This window comes from Orycteropus afer, unplaced genomic scaffold (assembly GCF_000298275.1).
Source record: "Orycteropus afer afer isolate SDZICR_OR568_19922 unplaced genomic scaffold, OryAfe1.0 scaffold00005, whole genome shotgun sequence".
In the NCBI taxonomy this organism is placed as follows: domain Eukaryota; kingdom Metazoa; phylum Chordata; class Mammalia; order Tubulidentata; family Orycteropodidae; genus Orycteropus; species Orycteropus afer.
In genome coordinates, this window is record NW_006921592.1 from 16,482,349 (window position 1) to 16,499,995 (window position 17,647).

The 17,647-nt window shown below is 43.3% G+C and overlaps 1 protein-coding gene across 1 annotated transcript in view; it reads right to left on the minus strand.

Annotated features, from left to right (window-relative positions):
* Positions 1-17,647, minus strand: part of TLE1 (TLE family member 1, transcriptional corepressor) — a 112,118-nt gene that overhangs the window by 19,773 nt on the left and 74,698 nt on the right. Inside the window, exons 11-15 of the mRNA XM_042780667.1 lie at positions 16,999-17,151; positions 14,291-14,435; positions 13,589-13,690; positions 13,059-13,249; positions 11,227-11,303 (exon numbers count right to left, since the gene is read on the minus strand). Coding sequence (XP_042636601.1) covers positions 11,227-11,303; positions 13,059-13,249; positions 13,589-13,690; positions 14,291-14,435; positions 16,999-17,151 — 668 coding nt within the window. The remainder of the gene's footprint in view (positions 1-11,226; positions 11,304-13,058; positions 13,250-13,588; positions 13,691-14,290; positions 14,436-16,998; positions 17,152-17,647) is intronic.

Genomic DNA, 17,647 nt, shown 5'->3' on the forward strand with positions numbered 1-17,647 from the left:
AGAATCCATGCTTCCAAAGTCACCTCTGGCAGAAGCAATCCAGGTAACTTGTCACAAGGCTTGATCCTATGTCTGGATACTGAAAAGCATGACCAAAATGTAAAGGCCAAGAAGGGAGAAGACTGAGGTTACAATTTCAAATCAGTCACTAATTGGCGGGAGGCCATATTTAACCTATCATTTACCTATTTTTGAATGTGCCCTGAAAAAACTTACCTTGTGAATATAACTTCTGTGGTGTGGAATATGATTACATAAGAAAGCACAATATGTACTGAATCTTTCATTCCCATGTCACAGGAGGTGCTTGGTAATGAGAAGAACACTAGATTTTGGAATTCTCGTTCTATTCTTTACTATTTAGAAGAGGGACAGAGGCATAGGAGAGGGTCAGCCCACAACTACACAGCTAATAAGCGGTACAACAAGATTCAAGTCCAACTGCAAGGTTTAAGCCAATTGTACAGGTAGAGCTCTTAACATCTTCCCTAGCATCCAAACCAGCACTAGCTCTGACATCATCCCCCAGAGGCAGATAATGTGGGGACATTAGGAGGAACATATCTCCTCGTATATAAAAAACATGAGGCACATCAACATTATTAGCATGGTTCATTCTGGAAACCAAGAGACTTTGGGCTCACTCCAAGATAAGAATACTGTAATTGATGACTTTGGAAGATAGTCTTAGCCTGAAAAACTAGGAAAGTGGTAGCAGGGAGGATGGTGATGCAGGGTTGGAAGAAAATCAGATCGTTAGGGGTATAATTTATCTGTGCTGGGGTGAAATCTCCCTGTTTGTGAATATAATAGGCTTCATTTTAACGTTTTGTTAGAGTTTACATATCTAATCCACATCTGTGACGTTCTTTACTTCTTGCAGGACTTTTCTAGTTTAGCATCTCAACATCTCCCTCATCTAGCAGAAGTGCAAACCAAAACCAAAAACCAAACCTACTGTAATCAAGATGATTCTGACTCACAGTGAGCCCCGCTGGGTTTCCAAGGTGGTAAATCTTTATGGAAGCAGACTGCCTCATCTTCCTTCCTCAGAGCAGCTGGTAGGTTTGAACTGGCAACATTCTGGTTAGTAGTCAAATGTCTTAGGCACTGTGCCACCAGAGCTCCTTTTTAGTGTATGTGCAAAATCAGGGCACAGTTCTTATCTAATTACGAAGGTAGCGTTTCTACATCATTGGAAGGTTTTATTAACAATTAAATTACAAGTGGAACACTCCAAGCATTAAAAAGGGAGACTTTTTGTTTCCTTATGAAATTGAATACAATTCTACTTTCTTTCTTTTTTAAAGGCAAAAACAAACTCCTTAAAACGGAGATGAAAAAGAAAATGACCAGACAGGAAAAAAAACAAGGTTCTACTAAACAGCAAAATACGGATAAATTCTAAGCTTGTCTGGCCAGCGTTAGCATTTCAGACAATTCTAGGCTCTACTTCCTCTACCAATTGAATGATTTCAAACTTCTAAATTTGCTGGGGTAGAATAGAAACAAGGCTCCCATGCAGGACAAAGACACAAACTGAGAGAATGCTAGATGAAAAGTGAGAGAGGTTTAAAAACAGTGCTGTTTCAAAACTCAAGTCAAAGCTTCTGGTAAAGGAGTAACTGCCAGAAACAAACAAGAGCATTATCCATGCAAGAAACTCTCAATTCCAGTTCATATCCTAACAGCTGCACATCACTCTGAAAGGAGTCGTGAGTGAAAGAGAGAAAGGGAGGAAGAGAGAGAAGGACGACTGTCCAGCAGCAAAACTTAGTCAAATTAAAGGACCTCACATCTGTATGAGCTCAAGAAATCAGCAGCAAGCCCCAGGTCATCAGAGGTTAAAAAACAAGATACACTAAAACATGACAATCGTAAGGCTTGTATAACACAGACAAGTTACTTTCAGCATTTAACAGGTACCAACATCCAAATATTATACCAAGTAAAAAAGACAGCTGAATTAATTTTCAAATGCACTAAATAAACCTGCTGGAGTCCAGAGCTGGCCAACAGAGAAATCAGAAACAAGGTCAGGTGTAGGAGAAGGCAGTCAGGAACCCGTCAGCACAGAAATACCTTCTTGGCTAGATGCCTGGGAAGGGTCTCTTTTCACTGCCGCAAAACATGTTTTCCTAAGAGGCATTTTTACCCCAAATGTAGTTAAGAGTTTCTTTTCCCTTTAGGCTCTAAATCCAAAAAGGTACTTTAAGATTTATTTAAACACTAAACGAGTGGGTGGATGATTTCTGAATTACATGTCTGGCATTAAAACACAGGGTGAGGAAACTGGAACTAACCTGAAATCTTAAGCCAAACTATTATCAGTCTGAGTTATTACTGACCTTCAGGTGCTACTATATGAAGCAGGTGGAGTACAAACCCAAGTATTTATAGGAAGAAAAGTAGTGCTATAGGGCTAGAAAAACATCTTATGGGGAGAGGATCATGAAACTCAATAACAAGGTACCAGCCTATCTAAATTTCAGAATTTCACTTAGCAATGACCACCTCCACCGAGCTTAGGAGCATAAACGTCTGAAAACTAAAAGTGTGTTTGAATTAAGCTGACCAAGCAATATCAAGGAAATCTATCTTGAAGGATTTGAAAAGAGTCAGGGTTATCTTTTTTAAATCTATACTACTTTATTCTAAAATGCAAAGTGCAAATCTCCTTTGCAAAAGGATTCATCATAGGGTCTTACAGTCTGAGAGTGGGGCAGTGTTGGTTTAGTGGTAAAATTCTCACCTTCCGTGTGGGAGAACCGGGTTTAATGCCCAACCAGTGTACCTCACATTCAGCCACCACTCATCTAACAGTGGAGGCTCACATGTTGCTATGATGCTGAACAGGTTTTAGCTTCCAGACTCAGACAGACTAGGAGGAAAGGCCTGGTGATCTACTTCTGAAAATCAGCCAGGGAAAATCCAGTGGATCACAACTGTCTGATCTATACGCAATCGTGGGGATGACACAAGACTGGGCAGTACTTTGTTCATTGTGGACAGGGTTACCATGAGCTGGGGGCTGACTGGACAGCAACTAACAACAGCAAAAACAGTCTGAGCGGTCTTCACAATCCAGCAATACCTCCCACCTATTCAATGCAAGAAACATTTATTTTTCAGGTACCTGTACTCAAAGGGACAAGGGGACTTCAAGGAGCTTCGATTCTAAAAGGAGAAACCAGACAGAAATATGACATGTACACGTGATTATAACCCAAGGCCAGAGTGTGACACATGTCATGAGATGTTTCAGGATACCATTGGGAAGTTTCTGGAGAGGCATTATATATGATGAATGGAATCAGCAAAGGCTTCATGAAGAAAGCAGGAGCAACTGAGGTGGTCTTTGAAGGACAGAAGTATTTTAAGGAAGAGGTGAAGACTACTGAGAAGGTAGAAGGGCAAGAGGCCCTGGGGAATAGGGCTTCATTCCATCTGGCCTGGGCACAAGGAATAAGGACACAGGACAAGAGGCTAGAAAAGCAGGCTGGGATGTTACTGGAGGACCTTGAATGTCACATTCAGCTTATATTCAACTTCTGAAGATCTCAGAGAAAGAAAAGGACCTGGTCAGGTAAATGCTTTCTAATAACAATAAGCTGACAGTTATTGGAGTGAAGTTAGGAGTGGAAAAAAAGAGGGACACTTACCTAGGTGTGTATTTGCAGAGTAGGTAAGAAAAAGATGAGAATTTTGACAAAAAGTGTTGTTGTTGTTAGGTGCCGTTGAGTCAGCTCCAACTCACAGTGACCTTACATACAACAGAATGAAACAGTGCCCGGTGTTGCACCAGACTCACAGTATTTGCTGTACCTGAGCTCATCGTTGCAGCCACTGTGTGAATTCATCTCCTTGAGGGTCGTCCCCTTTTTTGGTGACCCTCCACCTTACCAAGCATAATATCCTTCTCTAGGGAATGGTCCCTTCTGACAACCTGACCAAAATAGGACAAGGAGTAAGACTGGGTAAAATGAGAATTAAACATAGAGGAAACAAAAGCTAAAAGTTTGGGTCCAGATGACAGAGAGAATGATGCTTTTAAAAATGACAGGGAAACTGATGTGGGTGAGGGAGTGAGGGAAAATGGCGAGGCAGGTTGAGAAACTCTGTTAAGGTCCCTTTAACTGCTAGATAGGCAGAGACAAGTATTGATTTGGGTGAAAGGAAGGATAATGTATCAAAAGTGAGGGATCAACATTATCAACATGGCAGTACTGAGGAAGAGGGAGACAGAGAGAGGTACAAGGGAGGTACAGGGGGAAAAAAAAACTTAGTCCCTTAAATACCAGAAACAAGAGTCTCCAATGGTGGCAGTGTGAATCATCCTGCTTTACTTCATTTTGATAGAAACCACGTAGGCCACTGGGCCTTTGTATATGGTGATCCAACATGAAGCACTTACTGATGAAGATTAAAGACTACAGTCAGCAGTATGGATTACATCTCAACATAAAGAAAACAAAAATCCTCACAACTGGACCAATAAGGAGGATCACAATAAATGGAGAAAAGACTGAAGTTGTCAAAGATTTCGTATTACTTGGTTCCACAATCAACAGCAATGGAAGCAGCAGTCAAGAAATCAGACGACGTACTGCACTAGATAAATGTGCTGCAAAGGACCTCTCTAAAGTGCCAAAGAGCAAAGATGTCTCTTTCAGACTAAGGTGTGGCTAACCCAAGTCATGGTGTTTTTAATCACCTCATATTCATGTGTGAAAGCTGTAAAATGAATAAGGAATACCGAAGAGTTGATGCTTTTGAGTTGTGGTATTGGCAAAGAATACCAAAGTACCATGGACTGCCAGAAGAACTAAGAAATCTATCCTGGAAGAAGTGCATCCGGAATGCTCCTTGGACGCGAGAACGGCCAGACTTCATCTCACCTACTTTGGTCATGTTGTCACAAGGTATCATTCCCTGGAGAAGGATATTATGCTTGGTAAAGTGGAGGGTCGAAGAAAAAGGGGAAGGCCCTCAATGAGGTGACACCGTAGCTGCAATGATGGACTCAGGTACAGCAAGGATTGTGAGGCTGGCACAGGACCGGGCAAGGCAGTGTTTTGCTCTTTTGTACAAAGGGTCACTATGAGTCACAGCCAACTCCACAGCACCTAACCACCACCACCACCACCACCTAGAGGTTTATTCCCTCAATCCTAACAGGTTATCGCAGCTCAAAAAATACTCCTGTAGTGAATCCCTCCTTGGTGTTCCCAGACAGAATCAGATCCTGTCAATGATTTGTCATAGCTCTTATTGCTATTCTAATTTTGCATATTTTTGTAATTATTCGATTAATGATATCTCTCCATCATAGATTGTGAGCTTCTCATGGGTCCCCTAAGCATGCAGTACAACTTGATGAATATTTGTGGAAGAGAGGACAAGTGGGTGGTAACTGTGTCTAGATTTTAGCAAGGAGATGGTGTGCGAACCTGAAATCACATCCCATAAGACATGGCTGAAGCAACAGATTTATGCAGCCAGAAGAGAAGCTTCAGTGGCAAGACGGTGGTCTCCAAATATCTGAAGAGCCGTCTGGTGGAAGATGGATTAGCAGTGCACCGGGTGGTCTCAGGGGGTCAGAAAGAGCCAGGATCGATGACTAAAAGTTCCAGGGAGACAGATCTCAGCTTAAGGGATGGAGCAACTTTGGCACAGCCACAGGAAACGGATTGCTCCAGGTGGTGGCGAGCACCGAGCTCGGATAGGGTCAGGCAGAAGTGCACAGACCCTCGGTAAGGATACTGTAGGAGACTGAACCACCAAGCAGCATTTATACTAAAGGGACTTGAAGGTCTCTCTAACACCAACTGAATTCTTCTGGCTCTAGCAATCTCAGTAAGACCTACCCCCTTCCACAGGAATCTCTCAAACTCGCTCTGTACTCAGAGTAAGTGTCATACGGTGTCGTCTTGGTCTGCAACAGTCCACGTTGTCCTGCCCCCTAGACCCTAGGTGACTTATTCCTTCCTACAGAGGCTTCAGGTTTGTGTTAGCTCATGGGCCTCATCCTAACTGTGGTCTTCTCTTTAACAAGTTTTCCTACTACCCACTGCTTTTTCTTCATAGTATTTATCACAAATTTAACTATCATATTATTTTTATTTTTCAAAAGTATTTCAATTACATCATCAAGGAACCCTGGTGGCATAACAGTTAAGTGCTCAGTTGCTAAGTGAAAGGTTGGCAGTTGGAACCTACCAGCAGCTCTGTGGGAGAAAGGACCTAGCAATCTACCTCCACAAGAGTACAGCCTCGGAAAACCTATGTGGGCAGGTTTACTCTGTTCTGTAGGGTCGTTGTAAGTTGAAATCAACTCAATGGAACACAACAACAATAACTACGCCATCACATGGGTGCTGATGGCAGCGACCCTGGGCAGCACGAACAGTTGCACTTTGACAACTAACCTAAAGCTTAGTGGTTCAAACCCACCCAGCAGCACTGCAAAGAAAAGGCCTGGAGATCTGCTTCTACAGAGGTTACAGCAAAACAAACAAACAAACAAAAGCCGCTATGGAGCAGCTCTACTCTGTATCACATGGGGTTGCCATTAGGGGGAATCAACATGACAGCAGCGTGTGTGTATGTGTGTGTGTGTGCATGCGCACGCACAAGCACACGTGTGGTTTAGAGGCCTTCCTTGTGGGAGACCTGAGTCAGATTCCAATGTGCAGCCACCACCCATCTGTCAGTGGAGGCTTGTGTGTTGCTGTGATGCTAAACAGGTTTTAGCAAAGCTTACAGACTAAGACAAAACAGGAAGGAAGAAGGCCTGGCAATCTGCTTCCAAAAACCAGTGACTGAAACTCTAGAGGTCACAATAGTCCAATCCCATTGTGACTCGTGGGGACCCCACGAGGGGCTCTGTCGACAGCAATTCACCAGCACCACCACCACATCATGATGCCCCTGAAGCCAAGAAATGCATGACCACTTTGTTTCTGAAGCATTTCCAGCATCTCGCATGAATCCAGACTCATGCGAAGTCCGTGAATTATCATCCTGCCTTTTATCCACTCCACCCAAATCTTGTCTTTTATAAGACAGATACTCTTTCAACTGGTATTTTTCAGAGAATAACATTTCTAAAAGTGTGACAACGTTGTTCAACCTGCTCTTGACATACTGGTTTGCTACCATTTCTCTTCAAATAAGTGCCACAGCACAGTGCTACTCACAGTAAATGTGTAAACTATTTGTTCCTGCCCTCAATGAATGAGCACAGGAATTGATGGGAAATGTTTAGAAACTTTGCTAGAGCCACTTGACAATGCCAGCTAATGCTGGGAACTCTTACAACAAAAAATTAGGGCTTACACTTTCTGTCTTTTTCTTCCCATTCATCTTTCTAGCAATTCATTTTTCGTGTATAAGTATCAATCTTCAACAGAATGGAATAAAAGTGTTCTGTTAACATTGAAAGTTCAAGTTCCAGTTCACCCAAAGGCACCTTGGAAGAAAGGCCTGGCAATCTACTTCTGGAAAATCAGCAAAGAAAACCCACGGGAGTGCAGTTCTACTCTGACAAACACAGGGTCACCATGAGTCAACCAAATCGATGGCAACTGCTGGTGGGGGTGACCACCATGGACAGCTGGAGACCCATTCCTCAGACAGTATTACTTGACTAAAACATAAGAACAGAACATCCTTGCATACTAATTAATGGATTAATATAGGCAATAGGACTGTGATTAGCCCAGATCCAGGAGACAATAGGGAAGTTCATTTTTCCTTCTGGTATTAATTCCATCCACCTCATATCCTATGACTGACCTCAAACTTGAAAGGGAATTCTGGGGGAGAAAATTTAACTGTTCTAGAAAGAGGGGTGACCATTCAGATCCAGACACCAATGGCCATCTTAAGCAAAGAGACAACTGTGGCCAAACATGAGTGCTTTACAACAGTGCTCACCTCCCTTTTCTTGGGTCATGTCATATCCTAGCTTATGTAGCTTAAAACACAAAGATATCCAAGATGCTTGCATGGTAAGAACATGAATATTTTGGCTCTAATGAGCAAGTCACCACTAAGCATTTGTGTCTAATACAGATACCTACTAGATCGCGTTACTTACACACATACACACACACACACAGATAGTAAGGCAATGAGTCCCAGTCAGCCATCCCCTGCTGCAGTCTTCCACACCAGCTCCGCAACCACAGCTCTGTCCACACCCTCATTTCCGTCACATATCATAGTTGAGGTGAGGGTGTTGGCAGCCAGACACACTCCTAGCCCTCTGACTCTTGAAGCTGGCTTTCCCCAATGATCAGCTGAACTTGTCCTTACTGCCTATATTTCCCCTGGAAGATTAATCAATAACTATTATCACTGCTTCTTACACCAACATTACTCACTGGTCCTTTCATTCACTTACCAATCAGTGAAAAAAAAAAACAAACTTACAGCCATCGAGTTGATTCTGACTCACAGCAACTCCACAGCCATCGAGTTGATTATGACTCACAGCAACTCCCTTTGGATTTTTGAGGCAGTAAATCTTACAGAAGTAGATCACTCCATCTGCCTTCTGTGGAACAAGTGGTGGCAGGTTTGAACCACTGACCTTCTGGTTAGCAGTCAATGCCTTATGTACTATGCCAGCAAAGCTCCTTCTCCAAAGCCACAGTACCAATATCCATAGATAAGAAACACTCACAAGTGCCTTAAGGATGTCCTGGGCCAGAAGAAAGGAAGCACCTCCAAGAAAACCTTCAGCATACTTTATGGGCACTCAACCAGAAGAGGTGCACAGCTAAGTAAAAGTAAACATTTCCCGATTCTCTAATCCCTCCCTGTATTGGGCCTAGAGGTCACCTGAAATTCTTAAAATCTCCACTACATAATTCCTAGTATATGCAAAAGCCTTGTTTTGTCATGAGTCAAATTATAGTGAAAGAGACAGGATAACATATGCAAAGTGGAGCAGCAGGAATCTACTTTTCTAAAAGCACATGACGGAAAAAGGAATTCAATTTTTTCTCATGCTAATGGTTTATTTGAAACAAGGCTGCAATCAAAACCATAGAGAGATGTCTGGGTATCTGAATGGACCACGCAAAATAACATGCAATATGCAACTGAAGCATAGCTAAAAGCTGAAAACAATGAAAATACAAAGTATAACTAAACCAAGCTGAAGGCGATGTCTCAGTTATATAGTGCTGCTGTAACAGAAATACCAGAAGTGGATGGCTTTAGCAAACAAATTTATTCTCTCACAGTTTAGGAGGCTGTAAGTCAAAATTCAGGGTGACTGCTCTAGGGGAAGGCTGTCTCTCCATCGGCTCTGGGGGAAGGTCCTTTTCTCCTTTCAACATCTGTAGGCCCACTGTCCCTTGGAAATCTCCATGTGCCTTGGGATCAACCTTCCCCTGGGACTAGAAGGTTCTCAAGGCAGGGACCCCAGATCTAAAGGATGGGCTCCACTCCTGACTCTTCTTTCTTGGTGGCAGTCAGGTCCCTCCCTCTCTGCCCAATTCTCTCTCCTTTTATCTCTTACGAGATAAAAGGTGATGCAGCCTATACCCTAGGAAACTCCCCTCACAACAGTGCTGTGATCTGAGTAAGGGTGTTGCATCCCACCCTAATCCTCTTACAATTGATTGGCTCATCACATCAGATCACACCATGGGGAATGATTACATCATTACATTACTGCCAACCACTGAGAATCATGACCTACATAAGCTGACACGTATTTTGGGGGGACACAATTCAATCCATGACAGGCAACATGTATCCCTATTCAGAAAATTAACAAAATTTGGAAAGGCTTTCTGCCATCTTCTATCCCAAGGAAAGGCAGAGTATTTGCCAGAAAGTAAGACAAGTCATATTTAATTTTTGCTTTGTACAAAAATGGAGAATTTTGAGCATTCATTGAAATCACATTTCTAATTACTAACATTTAGGAAAAGCATGTGATGTTTTAAGTAACCTAGAAAAAAAACTCAATTAGGTTTTTCAAATTTCAAATACTCATTTGCTCTTTCACCTATGTCCCTTGCTTACCCAAAGCCACTTTGCTTGTTTTTATTATTGTAATTCACATAAAACCAAAACCAAGCCCACTGCCATCCAGTTGACTCTGATGCATAGTGACCATCATTGGGTTTGCAAGGCAGAAAATCTTTATGGAAGTAGGTTGCCCAGTCTTGCTTCCATGGAGTGGCTGGGCGGGTTTGAACTACCAACCTTCTGGTTGGCAATCAGATGCCTTAGGCACTGTGCTACCAGAGTTCCCCTATATTTCATATAGTACAGTATTATAATCTAATTATAATAACTATAAAATTATTATAACTCTGTAATACTTACTATAATTCAGAAAAAGGTAATCATCAGAACTTTACTTGAGGATCAAACTGAGATATCCAACAGAACCTACCCTTAATTTAAATTCCTTTATCCCCCTTCAACCTCGTATGTTGTTGTTAACTGCCGTGGAATCAGCACGACCCATGGTAACCCCAGGCACAATCAGACTGGACTACTGTGATCCATCGGATTTTCATTAGCTGATTTCCAGAAGTAGATCACTAGGCCTTTCTTCCGAGTCTATCTTAGGCTGGAAGCTCTACTGAAACTTGTTCAGGATTCTGCAAGCCTCCAGTGACCAAAGGATGGATCATGGTTGTGCCTGAGGTTCACTGGCCAGAAATCGCCCTACACTGAAGATGAGAATTCTACCACTGAACCAGCATTACTATCTAGGATATACCTTCAAACAACTCTCATTTCCACCAAAGTAAGGAAAAGGTGGCACTACATTGGATCAAAAGACATCACAGTTCAAATTTCTGAGATTTCAAGAGTGCATGGCTACACGCAGCCTACGATACAGTACTGATGAAAACTTCCAGCAGCTACCCTCTTAACAAATAGCAAAGCAAGGCAAGAGCTTTCTGAGTGGGCCAAGGCAAGAGGGCCAACTCTCTCCTCCCTCCTTGTCCTCACTGCCAACCGCTTCTCCCCAGAAATAACTAAGCACATGAGATCACCAATAGGGAGAAGGCAGAGGCATGACACCTACAAGCTGCCTATTTATAGAAAGTGTTAACACTCCTCAGGAAAAGACACTAGAGATCTCCTTGGAAACGCCCAAGCCTGTACTTCCTTTGGAATTCTAGTCCGCTAACAACGATGACTAGGTAACTGGCTTGAAAACAAAACCAAGGAGTTAGAGGTACTTACGGTTTCCCACCAGGGATTCCTGCCAGGTTTGGAGGGATGGTAGGTACTCTCATGTGAGGGGGAGGATCAAACCCAACCTGGAAGCAACATTGTAAGTATTTCAGACTCAGTTTAAGGCCAGGTAGGCATTATATTAACATCTACAAGACTTTTCATTAGAAACTCATTTATGTTCCCCAAAGCAGCATAAAATGAGCACCATAATATTTCCCAGTATCCCTCCAAAGAAAATTAGAATGCAAGAAGTAACGCACCCACTTCTAAATACCACAGTACACATATCTTTCCATTTGTGGACCGAGAACCAGGCTCCCACGGTAGAGGCTTCCTGCAGTCTTAGGATATTTTGCCTCAACCACGCAAGTACAATGAGTAATATGTTAAGTCAGAATTTCTCAATCTCAGCACTATTGACATTTTGGGCTGGATAATTCTCTGTGGTGGGGGGTTATCCTGTGCTAGAGTGTTAACAGCATCCCTGGCCTCTGTAAGGGCTAATAGTAGCATGCCCTTCCCAGCTGGCTCAGGCAACAGTGCCTGTAGACATTGGCAAATGTGCCCTGGGAGGCAAAATCACCCCCATTGAGAACCACCAGTCTAAGATAATGCTTCAGGATTCATATACGGATTACTCATTTTGCCAGTATCTAGAGTCCCTGGGTGACTGCTCGAGGGGAAGACATTCTCTCTGTCAGCTCTGGGGAAGGTCCTTTTCTCCTTTCAACAGTTGTGGACCCAGTGTCTTACGGCTGCTAACCGTAAGCTGGAGGTTTGCCTCCATCCAGAGTTGCCTTGGAAGAAAGGCTTGGCAATCTGCTTCCTGAAAACCAGCCACTGAAAACCCTCTGGAGCATAGTTCTGCTCTGCCACACATGGGTGGAGGGCAACTGTTTTATTTTTACTGATAATGTTGGAATGTGCCCACCTCACTTTGGGCTATCTCACCCACCACTGCATAGTCTTCCATACTAGTGCAAGATATGGAAAAAGAACAATCAGACGTATTGCTACCTGAAGAGGAGGGAGAAGAGAAACATACATGGCCTATTTCAAACACCAAATGGAAATGTTTGGGAGACTTTATTTACTATTGATTGTAATCTACCCCTTTTCCTAAGCAATGAATGGTTTCCCAGTCAATTTCACACTTCAGATGTGCTTCTGAACTTTCCTGGTCAAAAATTAGGCCGCTGACACACTGGTAAAGGGCAGAGCAGGAGGACAAAGAAGAACCTCCCCACCGGTTTCACAGCCCCTGGTATACTTTGCTTTTCTACCTGGTATACTAAAATCACTTCTTACACATCAGCCAGGCTAATGCTTAAAGAATAACACAGGCATGGAAGAGCAAGCTACAGCTTCTCAAATATTTCCTTCTAAGGTTTAAAGAAAGAAAAGAAAAGCTCAAGAAAACGAATGAAAAGGCATCTGTGAGCTACTTGAGTCACTTCATCACCTTCAAAAATAATCTACTTTGGTGGGAGAAAACCAGATGTCCCCTGAACCACTGAAGAAGCTTCCAAACACTGCCTTTTTTCATCCATAAAAACAGTAAAACAAAAAGTGTTTGGCCCTAACTTAATGAACCAGCATGCTGATGAAGGCCGACAAGAGGAAGGCAATGGCAGGCGTCAGAACACTGGGCGTCTTTGTTTGTGAGGTGTGTGGCGTTTGCTGCTCCTGCCCACATAGCATGGAGAGGAGGCCTCCACAGCAGCCGTCACTCTCTGGCTCTGTCTGAACCCGGGAGTCTGACAGAGCTAAATGAAGCATGCAGTGTTTCTAACTGAACCAAAGCTAACTGACAAGAGATGGGGCAGCCAGTAGCCTACCATCGGGGAGCGCCCGTAGGCCACCACGGCAGCGGCAGCGGCAGCGGCACTCATCTGGGGAGACATGTTGTGTAAACTTGCGTAAGCAGCGCCTGGGCTGGTCAGCTCGCCATTCATGCCAGCGTGGGGAACCATTCCAAATGGAGTAGGGTACGGGCCAGGCACTGCCAGGGGCGTCCTTAAACCAGCCGCTGAAAGGAAACACAAAGTAAGACATGATTCAATGGACACACTCCAATTCAAACCTGACCAACAAGCTTAAAGCATAGTGTCACTTTTTGATGCTGTTGATAATGGGGAAGAAGATGAAGGAAAAGGCTTTGGGAGAAAATCACCTCATATTTACACACAGGGGCCATTCTTTCCCAAAGCTGAATTCATCTCCAGGAAAGACAAAACCCAAAGGGAAGCACTACCAACACATTTTCTCATTGGCAGACACGGCAGCACTGGGAGATGAGGAGAATTACGTGGCATCCTTATACCCAATTTACAGAGGGCAAACCAAGGCACAGACACTAAGTGTTTACCTGACTTAATCTCAAAGGAAGATTTTCTTGATAAAATCCAAGATTTCTCCTTCAGTCCGAACTCTCCATTCCCTGGTACCAATTCCAAATGAAAACCCAATCCTGGATTTATGTAAACCAAAGCACGGGTTTCAGGAGGAATATTCTGGTGCCTATTTTCCTGTGAGCCCAGGATAGTTACTTTTTTCCCTTGCCCAGGGAGGAAGATAAAGTTAAAAGTTACAAGCTTATTCATAGGCTGGAGTCTCAGCGAAACCGTCCCAATTTCCACTGAAAGAGACACCACTGCTTCCCAAGCGTTGTAACCGCAGAAAACCAGCCAACAACAGTAAGCAAGAAGTACACACAGGGCAGCCAAACTTTCTGTGTCCGTCAACATTAGCTAACTCAGATACACAACGATAGTTTGGTAAGGAGCTTACATTCGGAGTAATTACCAGGAACCTGAAGACCCCCGCATTTGCATTACTTGGAAATAAAAGAAAAGCTGAATGTCAACAGCCAGAGACAGAACAAAGTGCAGCTGCTAAAACCCAAGGACAGACATCTGTCTCTTATCATGGCTCTTCAAAGTTAGGAAGGAAGGTGACAATGAGTGCATTTAATATTCATGGAGAAATGAAGTCATGACATTTAGCAGGAGACGAATCACGATGGGAACAGGAAGAGCCAAACAAAGCAAAGCAAGAGGTAGTGCTCTACCGGCTTGGTTAACGAGGGGGTCCATGGCTGGAGGCTTGCCGAGGCCTGGACGGAGTCCTGGAGTGGCGCTGGTGCCCGGCGTTGGCATGTCGCTGCGTGGAGTCGGTGTGCTGGATTTCAGAACAGGCGTGCTGGCTTTTTCATGCTGGTATCATTAAACAAATTAAATGAGTATTATTTTTAATCCAAGCCATATTACACAATTTATCACAACAGCAGCTGGGATACTGGGCACCTTCTAGTGACTCCCTCGGCCAATTTTCATAAATCCACACAATGTTGACAGCATTACTTGTGAGCAAGAAATGTTGACCTTTCCTCTTCCTGCCAGAACTAAAACTCTAGCAAGAAGGACAGGACAGGATCACACTTCTTCCTCTGTGGGTTTTATTTTAACAAGTATTTTCCATCAGGCTTGTGGATGTTGGGTCTAAGCCAAGTTAAAAGAATGACCACCCAGAGGAGGGTTTCCTGGTCATGCAGAAACAAATGTCCGGGCTGCCAGCAGGGAAGACCTGTCACAGGGAAAGACTCCTTTTCTGTTTTGCTTTGTAGCAGCAGCCGGATTGAAACTAACAGCAAGGGGCTGAGAAGGGCCATCAATTTTATAAGGCGCAAAACGGCATCTCAGAAGCAAAAGCCTTAGAGCTAGTCTCATTTTGTTTTGAGAGCGATGCCCAAAAAGAATGACCCTTGAGAGTTAAGGATCACTTCTCAATTAGCCTACAGAGCCAATGTGACATCCAGCAGTGCAGACAGAGACTTCGCATCCGCTAGGGGCCCTTTAGGAGATGAGAGTAACAGGGTTATAAGCTATTATAGGCTGAATTGTGTTCCCCAAAGAGGTATGTTGAACACCTAATCCCCAATACCTGTAAATGTGACCTTGTTGGGAAATAGCACCATTGCAGGTGTTATTAGTTAATTTAACATGAGGTCATACAGTGGTAGGGTGGATCCTAATCCAATATGACCTTCATCCTTATAAAAACAGGAAAGATAGAGATACCAATAAGGGGAAGAAGGCCATGTGAAGAGACTGAAGTAATACTTCTACAAACCAAAGGACTCTGAGGATTGCCAGGAACCACCAGAAACTAGAAAGAAATATCTAGCCTCCAAAACTGTGAAAAAGAATAAATTTCTGTTGTTTTAAGGTACCCAGGTTTGTGGTACTTTGCTGTAACAGGAAACAAATACACAAGTATCTTCCTTTGCCTGTCAAACTTTCACATCCTTTAAAATAGTCCAAGAAGGGCTACTGTATAGGAAAGATGGGCTAGAGAGAGCCAGTGTTCCCAGGTCTTAGACCAGGTAGGCTGTGTAGCCATGGCATATAACTCAAGCTAAGGCCCAGGGAGACTGAGAGTTAACTGAGAGGACACACTCCATGCTGTTTGTTGGATGAATAACTGAGCACACAGATGGGCTCTGATGCATGCCCTTCCTCCATCAGTTTCAGGCTCAATGCAGTGCCTCACGTCCATCTCCACTCTGACAAGCTCCCTAATCATGACATGTCCCAACACTGAGAATCAGTTTAAAACAAACAACAAAACAAGCACTGCTGAAGATAATGAGGATTTCTCAAAACCAAAAAAGGCTGACCCGTTTTCCAACTGGGAATTTTTAGAGGGCACCGGGTGCCACAAATTCTGGTGGTATAGTGGTTAAAGCATTTGGCTGCTAACCAAAAGGTGAACAGTTTGAACCCAAAAGCTGTTCTGCTGGAGAAAGATGACGCAGTCTGCTTCCATAAAGATTTACAGCCTTGGAAACCCTATGGGGCAGTTCTACTCTGTCTTACAGGGTCATTATGATTTGGAATGGGTTTGGTGTTCTGGTGGCAGGAACGTGTTTCCTAAGTATTACTGACTGAATTGTGTTCTCCCAAAATATGTGTTGGAATCCTAACCCCTATATACTGTGGATGCAATGCAACGTAGTATAAATGCAATGCACCTCTCAAAACACAATCTAATGTTATATTATTGAGGTCTTATCAGTGTAGGGCGTGTCCTAAACCAAATGGCCTTTAAAATATAAAAAGAGCATATCGGACACAGTGACAAGCACACACTGGGGAAGACAGATGCCATGTGATGATCACTCAGAACCAAAGGCAGCCCAGGGCTATTGACGAGGAATGGCCAAGATGCCGATTTGGATTTTTAGCCTCCAGAACTGTGAGGAAAGACTTTTCTTCTTTAAAGCACCCACGTGTGGTGTTCCTGTTACAGCAGTACTAAGAAACTCAGACACCAGTGCCCAAGTAAGAAGGCACCAGACATGCAATCCTTCCTCCTTCTACAATCACGGCATAAGAAGCCCTAGTGGCACAATGGTTCAACATCTGTCTGCTAACTGAAAGGTTGGTGGTTCCAATCCATTCACCTGCTCTGCTGGAAAAATACCTAACAATCTGCTACTGTAAAGATTACGGCCTAGGAAACTCTATAGGGCAGTTCTACTCTGTCATATAGGGTAGCTCTAAGTTTAAATCCACCGGATAGCACCTAACAACAACAATGGCACAAAAACGTAGGGATAGATGAAAAGTAAAATCTGTAGGGGACAAAAAGAAGGATGAGTTTCATGCTAACACTTAACCCTCAATCAGTAAAATCTCACCTCCAAATGTTTCAGGTCCTCTGGAGCCCAAAGGAAAATTAGCTACAAACAGGAAAGCGACAGTTCTCATTACATACCAAGCTCATTTCTTTGGATTTCAAAGAAGCCGAACTTCCCGAGGAGGCCGTGGACGCTGGGCTACTTGAAGCATCTTTCTTTAGCAGGCGGTTTTTGTCAATTCCATTTTCCCGGGGTGAATGGGCTGGGCTCGCTCGTGGAGAAGAAGGATCCTCAACAAGCACAGCCAAGGTTTTCATGAGTTAGCTTATAAAGGACAGACCTTTCTTGTTATACACTCTACTCCCACACTCATTCTCTAAGTCAAAGGAGAACACTACAGGTGTGTACACCAATACAAAAGACTAGCAACACTGTTATAATTAACAGGATGGTTGTCTGCAAACCCCCCATGAAGGCACCATAAAGCAAAACAGAATACAATGGATTCAACACCCCTCATGCAGAAGTGCTCTGCCTAGAGAGGAGAGCAACACCAGACAGTCAACTCAATGTAGGAATCCAGAGTGACTGGGCAACCACATTTTTTAAAAGGAAACAAGACCATACTGTTCCATCTATGAACAATCACTGAGTTTTTAATGTCCACAGATATAAGAGACTACAACACCATGCCTCTACTTCATTCATTCACTCGTTGATTTTTAAAAACTTCAGTATAGTAAAATATATATGACATGAAATTTACCATTTTAACCTTCTTTAAGT